The 9859-nt window shown below is 40.5% G+C and overlaps 1 protein-coding gene across 1 annotated transcript in view; it reads left to right on the top strand.

Annotated features, from left to right (window-relative positions):
- Mtd (TLD domain-containing protein mustard) overlaps positions 1–9859 on the top strand; it is a 124252-nt gene that overhangs the window by 51882 nt on the left and 62511 nt on the right. The window contains exon 3 of the mRNA XM_078177773.1: positions 4642–4748. Within this exon, the coding sequence (XP_078033899.1) occupies positions 4642–4748 (107 nt within the window). The remainder of the gene's footprint in view (positions 1–4641; positions 4749–9859) is intronic.

A 9859-nucleotide genomic window follows, 5' to 3' on the forward strand; every position in this document is an offset into this window, starting at 1 on the left:
GGATCCGTCTCGCGGCGAGTTCATTTGCGAACACCATGGTTCGCTGCCTCGCGAAATTACGTCTTCACACTGCTCGCTGATCCCGCTTCCGCGCCTGTCAAATAGTAATCGTCTGACTGTCGCGGTCGAAAAGTGTCGGACGGCCGCGATCGTGCTTCTTCTTTATTTCGCGCCGCGTGTTCCGTCCTGCAACGGAATTATGCCTTTATAGCCTTCTTCAAATTTCGTATTTTTTCTATTTAGAAGGCTATTACTTTAATGCCCTTTTTATAACGCGAAGCGCATTGTAGCGGCCGTGCCGCTACGAACCTCCCGAGAACGGTTCTTCCGTTTCTCCGCAAGCCCACCATAAATTAGCAAGAGGTATACGTAAATACCTTTATGGTCGGGCTTGCGCGCGGCCAAGAAAGCACGTGCTGAACGAAGCGTCTCGCGGTCCTTGTCGAAAGGACAAGCTGTCCTTTGGGCAAGGACAGAATAAAAAGGCGAACGAACAGCACCGAAGCTCTCAGTTATTTCTAGTCAACGCCTAGCCGCACAACCGTCAATCCGGGCCGCTCCGTTAGTTTGTGATACCTGTATAGTAAACGCGAAGTTATCAATAAACATCCGTAATTCCCCACGTGGTGAAACCTTGGTGTAAATCTCCTTCAGAACCTCATCACCGGATCCCCACAGCATTAAGAAATCGCATTTTTAACTAAATCGGTTTATTAATACAGCCGATAGTACAGTAATTTCGCCGAAATTAGTTTTCCCGGTTTATAGTAGGGTCGTCAGTTGGACCCTGATTTCGGGGACCCTACGTCACTAGCTTGGGTTTTCCCGTCCCTACATCACAGCGAGGCTCGGGCTCTCCGACTTCCCTCTCCACCTCACCGGTAGCCAATCCGCGTGCGAGCGTTCTTTCGGAGAAATTATAAAAAGGGCACAAAACTCGCAATTACTAGTATTCTGTATTCGGAAATTTGCAGAAAACTATCGTCCCATCAGCCTTCTCCCCATAATAGGCAAAATCTTCGAGGAATGTTTACACTACTGGCTCACCGACACGTTAAAATATAATAATACACTAATCAATCAACAATTTGGTTTCAGGGCCAAACACTCCACCACACATCAACTAGTACGCCTATCTCAAATACTCGCGCACGAGCATAACACAAATCGCACCTCAGCCATGATACTCCTGAACCTCACCAAAGCCTTCGACGCAGTCTGGCCAGAGGCCCTTCTCTACAAACTTCACGTCTTAGGCCTCCCGATCACCTTCATCAAACTCATGAGCTCCTACCTCAAAGACAGAAAGGTAACTGTCTCCCTCTCAGGATCACAATCCGACCTCCTAGACGTCAAAGCTGGAGTACCTCAAGGCTCCATATTAGGCCCTGTCTTGTTCAACCTATACATTAACGACATCCCAACAGCTCCCGGTACCCAGTTAGCGCTATACGCAGACGACACCACCCTCATATCCTCCTCCTGGTCGAGCACTGCACTTCACAACAGATTACAAACCTACCTTGACCAGATTTCTCACTACTTTCAATCCTGGAAACTACAGATTAACTCAACCAAAGCCCAGGCCATCTGCTTCTCCAGGAAGACAGAGGCTCCCATCTCCACACCCCCTAACCCCAAATAACCATCCGATATACTACTCACACCAAGTAACCTATCTAGGAATCATCTTCGACTCAAAGCTTAACTGGACCCCGGCTACCCAGGACAGAATTAACAAAACCAAGAAAGCAGCCACATCCATACATCATCTCCTCTCTCAAGGATCCAAACTGAAGAGAACCCTCAGACTAACCATCTACAAAGCCTGTCTTAGACCGGTTCTCACCTATGGCGCCCAAGTCTGGTGCGTCGCCCCAAAATCCACCCTTAAATCATTACAAATCCTACAAAACAAAATCCTAAAAACCATCACAGGCAAACCCCCACGATATCACACCCATGACCTATATACAGAAACCAACATGGAATTGATACCCCCTTTCATTCGTAAAACTATATCCAAATACTCTGTCTCCGATCACGAAAATCCGCTGATACGTGAAACAGGTCTCTACGACAAAAACAGGATACCCTACAAAACCAAGATTAAATTCCCATTGGACACTTTCAACCTAACCTAATCCCGCTCCACGCATCAATCTCACCCAAAATCCCCCATACATCCCAATCACCTCAAATCATTCTGGTCTACCTCACAGGGTAGGCAACTTCGAGAATCGGGGTTTTCTTTGAAAATTTTTTCCCCAACTATCCCTCACCTTATTATACTATAACTTCATATAGGTAACACCATCAGGCAAGCAACTCACTATTAACCGGTAAGAAGGCCATAGTCTTCAGGCACGGTTGAAAACCTACCTCACAGCAAACCACATAAAAAAAAAAAACAAATTCTAGTATTCTGTATTCTATATTCTTCAAGTATTCTATCTTCCGCTGTATTATTCTCAACAAGCATTCATCATCGCTCGTATAGCGACAAATCAACTATTACCTTCCTGCAGTTCGACTTCGCGTCACTGTAGCGATACATTTTATACGCAATAAAGGAAAACAGCTGTTCATCTTTAATTAGACGGACAGCGGGACCAAACCACTCCGTCGCACTGTGTAATCGGCCTTACAACCCGATAGATAGTTTATATCGCGGAGTATTAGTTCCGGAGGTGTTCAAGCAGGATTCCTCCATCAAACACCGCGGAATGCCGGAAAATACGGTAGCTCCAGTCTAATTAACTTTTCAGTACCCTAAGCAAGCTTCGCAGCTTCTAACTAGACCATGGATGTTTCTGTAAAAAACAGATTCTTTTAATCGATCCTGAGAAACAGTAATTAACTAAAAATATATATCGACGATCTCAATAAACTGAAGAGGATATAAAAATATTCTCAAATTTTTCGAATACCTTCATTAATCTCTACTTAACGTGATCAATTTTAGAAAATTTTTAATAGCAACAATTAAGGTATACGTTACGACAGGGCTTCTTAAACTATGGGCCCCAAATGGGGTCGCGTAGCAAAATTCTGCGGACGCGAGAGATTTTAATGTCAAATATTTATATATACCATTTTATAACATCACTAGAGTTGGCGGAATACAGTGGATGTATTTTCATATGTATATGTATATTGTTACCTAATAAATAAATCATCAAAAAATATTAATTTAGTTTTCTTTTATATTTGTATGAGCTCGTCAAGAAACTCGCAATCATAAATGGGGTCGTGAATGACAAAAGTTTAAGAAGCCCTGCGTTAGGATGATCGGTAGGCGGAGTCAGGTTTATTCTACGAACTTGTAGACGCATGGACTTGAGAGACGTTCACACAAACCGATAAAGTAGGCGAGACACGAAACGTGGCCAAGTCTCACCTGTACACCACCTACTTCACTTTTACTTTCGTTCTCCCGCGTCTACCTACTCGTTTCGCATTCCTTCGTTCTTTCTTTTTTTTCCTCGATGACCCACCCAAGCCTTTTATTAAAGGCTGCTACCAGATTTAAAAAAAAAAACATCCTTGGGACTACTATTTTTAAAAATATCCAGAGTCTAATTCGTACCTGGAATAACGCTCACGCAAACCTTTTCACCAAGTACAGCATAAATTAAATATTAACTTGGAATCGAGACTTCGACGTATCTGACACTAGAATTACTAAACCAGTCGAAATGCTAGTTTTCGATTTTTTCTTTTACAGTATTTATTTTTGTAGTTATTTCAGCGTCCCTTTCCATATGTTCAATATTTTACAGACCACTGGATTCGATTAATTTTAAAGATTAAGGTTAATTGGATTTTAATATAAGGTATATTATAAAATGGTGAAATATGGAGTAATATATTTATTTTACAATATTGGTTTTCTATAATTTAAAGATTAGGATTAGATGTCCCATTACGATAATAAAATATTGAGTTAATAATTTAATGTAAAACATTAAAATTAAATAATTTGGCGGCTTAATATTCTTCTTAGAGTAACCTGTAATTAATTAATACTCCAAGATTGGAATAACTTGAGTTGATGCTAATGTATTGTCGTTTTTAAGAATTATGATTATTTACTTTTTACTTCCTACAGATCACTGGATTCGTTTTGTTCTTAGTTATCGTCATATAATGATAGAAACATGTAATCGCATTTCAAAATAGCATCATAGACCATGAAATCTCGAAAAAATGTGACTTTTAAGAAAACACTATCTCCACTGTAATATCTGCCCCTTTGAGTCGTACAATCTGTTCTTCTATCATTTGTGAGTATCGTAAATTATAAAAGAGTATTCTTTTGTAACAACTTCAATGAAGCACCTTGTATAAAGTGTTGTTGCAATTTAATGTTATTAAGTCAGATTAGTAATGTGATATATAGAAAATATAGAGAGAAAATATAAAGATACTTTAACGAAAAATAATTCGATAATATAAACGACATGCACATTGGCATAACAGATGGCACAGACTCTAAATAAATCGTGTCTTGGCATTCTTGCGACAAAAATCATTCGTGTCACACTCGATGATCGGTAGTTTATCGTTAAGTAGTAGATCGCCCCGGCGAGACGCAGCAAAATGAATCACCTGTCGCTAATCGAGCGCTTTCTTTCGCAGGAGCAAGAGCCGCAGCGTGGATCATGGATTCACGACGCCTTTCGACTTGGATTCGTTGCGGAACAAGGTCGAAGGACGCTTCGAGTCTGTCGACAAGCTATCGAAAGGTGAGTAATCCCCCACCTGGTCGCGTCTCGTCTCGAATAAATCGCGGAAGCTTCCGCGGAGCAGGAAAAGAGACCGGATCGCCGGGCGGCCGTGTAGATCGCGATCGAGACCGCTCGAAGGCCTCGCGATCACAGGCGCTAGGCGCTCGTCGGCGATCCGCAACCTTACTCGAGCGAATCGCATTGACTTACTTTCCTTAAAGTGGCACAAACGCCGCGACTGATCGATGGTTTCGCGCGCGAATTCAACGGCGTGGCGCGCCGCGACGCGCCGCTTGCGCATCAGAAATCGATCAGATCCTTCACGGTGAGATCTATCGGCGCAACACGGAATTAACAGCCCATCGGCGTTCTTGTGCTCGATGCGTTATCATTCAGACACACGGTGTACATGCATCAATCCAAGTAACAACTACTGCGGCTCGTACATGGATCGTTTGTTCCTTTTGCGACAGAATTCTTGGATTGAGGTTTACGGTCAGGGTTAGGATTATTAATGATTATTATTCGTTTACTTGCTGGAAAAATGAAATTAAGCCTCTGCCCTCGAAGTCATTTTAACCGTAAATCTGAAATTAAATTTCTGGCTCATTATATTTCCATTCTGTGTAACATAGTGCACTTTTATGCATACGAAATTGATTCTTCACACTCGTACCAATAGTTTCACTATTTAACGATTTTTTTCAATCTAAACTTTGTTTGTATATAAATGATCTTGTGAAGTGATAGAACTTCAGAGTTACCACTCGAGTGCAAAGGGTTAACTGTTAGAAGTCAGAAAGACGGCGCATCTGGCGCAGAGAACTGAGAAAAATTGAGAAATACTTTTTTTAAGTTACAGTTAAGAAAAGATTAAGAGAAAAAAATTCTTAGCGTAATTGAAATTATTTTGATATCATATAACTATAATGACACAATTTCAGATAGAAAAGGCAAGAGAATTTGTAAATATCATAATAATGTAAGAATTATTCTTTGGAAATCCCACGAAACTCCGTGGTAATATGACTAACGGCAACAAACAGCATTGAATAACGATAACAGTAACAGTTTATTAGTAATAACGTACAGTTACTTCCCAAGGTTTAACACGTTCGTCGCCGACAATTAGACACTAAAATCCCCACATAATTAAAGAAATTTAATTAATTAAAATAAAAATAAAAAGTTCATATTTATCATAGGGGGTAACATTAGAACTCTTTCGCATTCGAAAAATCATAGTCGAATTCATTTTGCTCGAATATATTCCAATAAAAATAAATTTTCAAAATTCGTCAGAAATTAGTGTCACCCAGATATGGGTGACGCGGCGACGAACATGTTAAACAACAACGAGAACGCAATGACCACAACGACGACTACTCTTAACAACGACAACGCAACAACTATATCCACGACAATACAACAACTATATCTACGACAATGCAACAACTATATCTACGACAACTATGCACAACTTTACAGGGCGACGGTTCTCTTACGAATGCCTCAATCTTCTCCGTCGACCCTTCCACCCTTACCATCTTTTCTCTGATTATCTTATCATTCTTTCTCCCTCTCCTTTTCATCCAATCTTTCACACTGTGTCTCATTGTTGCTCATTCGCTCTCTTTCTTTCTTATTTCCCTCTCACTCGTTGACATATCACCTTTCGCTCACGCAGGACTTCGAGGAATTTATACAATGATCTCCGATCACTCGAAGCCGCCCAAACACTCCGTAAACATCCGTCCCATTCATTCTGCATTTTACGACTTGCACTCTCAGTCATTCTGCCTTTCATACTCGGAAAAAACCCTACAATAATGTCTGTTTTCTCATGATTTCCACTTAACAGGTTGGAGTAATTTTATCAATCTATTGCTTTGGTCTTAAAGGGTCGATTTGCTTCGATCAGGTTGTTTATTTCGCTAATAGATGAATCAAGGAAACATTTATTTGCGACTGGAAATGTCAAGGGAAGTTTCAGAGAGCAAACAGGGAAGATTTGTCAAGTCATAAAGTCCAAAAATTATGCAACTCCGCACGCGATCGGTTCAATGAAACCATCGTTTGTGTCACTTCCCGAAGTTAACCTCTTAGACGCGACGCGCCATTATAGTGGCTTTCGCGGATGTTTCGCGCTTTAGTCGATTGTATTATTAATTATTAAAGTAAACGATTAAAGTGAAAGTATATATGTCCAATACGTTAAGAAAAGAATAAATATAGCTAGTACTATATTATAGTACTAGCTACTATATTATAGTACCAAATATACCAAAAATATATATACTATTCGATATAGTATATTAAGAAAATGGTAATTTGGTTCTGAAGAATTGCATTCGCGCAAAATCGAGCCGTGTCTGAGGTTAAGTGGTGAACAGAGATCTTTAGAAAAATTTGAATAGCATCTTTTTTATGAAATATCTTAAGATTACATATGTTTTGGATTTTATGGATTGACAGAGCTTCACTTTTCTAACATTTCGATTTCACGTTGTACATGTCCGACATGGAAACTGATTCAAAAATAAGAGAGATAATGAGGACAATGTGTAGAGCATATTTCTCAGTCTGTTCCAAGTCGTCTGTTACTGAAGAGGCGTATTATCATGGCAACTATCATCGCTGATTCGCTATCTAAATAATAGGTATCGATTGATACGCAACAGATAAGATACTTGTTGCTTCTACAGTGTGATATAACTCTCCGAATTATAGAATTTTCTTAAGTCTACGAATTTTCAGTTGCACAAACTGTCAAGCAGCATAAAGGAAAATTTGCTGAATTAAATTTTTTAATTGTAAAATATTCACTCGAGCCACGAACTCGCTAAAAATTTGTTTCGCATGTTTGTTAAGTGAACGATCTAACACGGATTTATTAATCGATGGCATTCGCTAACAAGATCCGAGAAATTATCATTGTGAATCGAATTTAGTAAACCAGGGATATCGGAAGGATCGGTCGCTGCACGCGGATCTCTGATCGAGGATTTATCGTGGCAGGAAGAGCAGTGTCGCTCGTATTTAGTGTGATTTAATGAGTAATTAGGCCAGGACAAGCCGGCTCGCTTTAATAATGTAACTGGCTAACTGCGTTCACGCCTGATGCACTGGTAACCCGATGCGCGATTAATCACTGACCGATCAACCATCTCTAATTCCCCGTGATTCGCGTTCCGCTCGAGTTCGGACAAATATCGACGCATCTTCAAGAACGTACATCGAAGAACGTGCAACAAAATTTCGTGCCTCGGACTCACATTTTACAAACTAAATTGCGAAACATACCGGAAAGTTAAGGCAACGAACGCTTCGAACGTCGTTCAACTTTTAATTACTCGCACGAAGTACATACTTATAATTTTGAAACTTCACATTTATTATACGAGAGCGTGAACGGAAATCTCGACCAGCTTCGACGAGTACCTTTTGGAGCAGTTATTTTAACCAATAACTAGGATGCAGATTTTACGAATTCGAGAATATTGTTACGTTCGGTTAAAATAATCGGTTCCACGTTTTCTATTTAAAAATTATGCAGTTCTCTTCGAAGGCAATGGTTAAATAAATTGATGAATTCAAGCAGACGGTAGAATGGAGACAGCAGAATGTCCAAATCAATTATGTTTTGCAATTTTCATATAGCAATGCCATTTCAGAAATCTTTCGTGCTCGAGAAAGAAAGAATTATTTTATTTTACATAAACATCTCTAATCTTCTGGTAACAGATTTATATATGTTAGTATCGCAGAAAGTTTCACGTGAGCAATTGTGTGAAAATGCGACGTGCCTAAACGTGTGTTAAACAATTATAAATCTCTCTGTTGTATTAACGAAGTTAATACCACGGTATTTAGCACAGTCGATAGAGTCGCTTTATCTACAGGACGATGAATTCCCATAGTTAAACCTCGGTACTAATCCCTTAATTTATTGGTTTTTCATTTGTTTCATAAATATTTTGATGAAAGAAATGCAGCAGTCGCGACGCCGAGTTCGATCGAAATAGGATCGCAGGCACGAAGAGCCAGAGACGGATGATTCGTCCCGGCAATTAAGCATTGCTCAATGTTTCATTAAGGGGTCACGGATATCAGCGTTAATCTGTCTCGGCATGCGGCGTTGAACGTGCGGAGATTGCCACGAAAATTTAGGCGTCGCTCGGTCCCGCGCGGCATTTTATTAAACACAGGATCCGAGTAACCCAGATACGCGTGTGTTGCGCAGCCGTGTGCGCGCGCGCGCGCCTTTAATGGCCGGCCAGGATTTGCCAAATGACGGTCGCTCGAATTCCCCGGTTGTCCGTGGAAATTTATCTAATTACCGAGCCAGAGTCGGCGCCGGGAGATCGATGATAATCGGGAAATCTGTCGGACAGTTTTAACTCGGACTGTGCGCGAACCCCGGTTGGCGGCCGGTGATCCCGAAAAATTCGTCACGACACTGACGGATCGCCGCGAAACGGTGCGCGCGCCGTTGCGAATAATGCCCCGGAATAAAAGACATATGATTCGGAAGAGATCCAATTATTCGAGTCCGCTTGGAAATGGGAAACGGACAGAACGCCGTGGAAATGCTGCCGCTCGAGGATTTGCATCCGCGAATCTGGAATTTTCGAGGCGTGTTTGGAATCACAGCGTAGCTCCGCTTCGATATTGAGTTCTCGTCAGTATGCGCGTACACTGTGCAGCGCAACTATAGCACCACCCTCATTTTTTTTTAACATTTCGGACCTCTGAATAGGAATAAAAAAGAATTCGATTACACGAGGTGAAAGGTTATTACATGGCCGCGTTATCTTGTTGGGACATTCATTCCACAGTATTACTTTCATTAACCATTTAGGTACGGCAGGATTTTGCGCAAATAAAGTTTTTCGTAACTAAATTACGATTTTCTCTTAATATATATTTTTTCCGGATATCTATATATAGTACTAATAACATATATTCTTTTCTTAATATATTGTATATACACACTTTCACTTTAATTGTTTGCTTTAATAAATAATAAAACAATTGAGTAAAGCACGAGCCATTCGCGAAAGCCACTATAGCGGCGCGTAATATCTAAAAGGTTGATAAACGGCAATAAATTATTTTGTGGAATGCTA

Source organism: Augochlora pura, chromosome 4 (genome assembly GCF_028453695.1).
Source record: "Augochlora pura isolate Apur16 chromosome 4, APUR_v2.2.1, whole genome shotgun sequence".
In the NCBI taxonomy this organism is placed as follows: Eukaryota; Metazoa; Arthropoda; class Insecta; order Hymenoptera; family Halictidae; genus Augochlora; species Augochlora pura.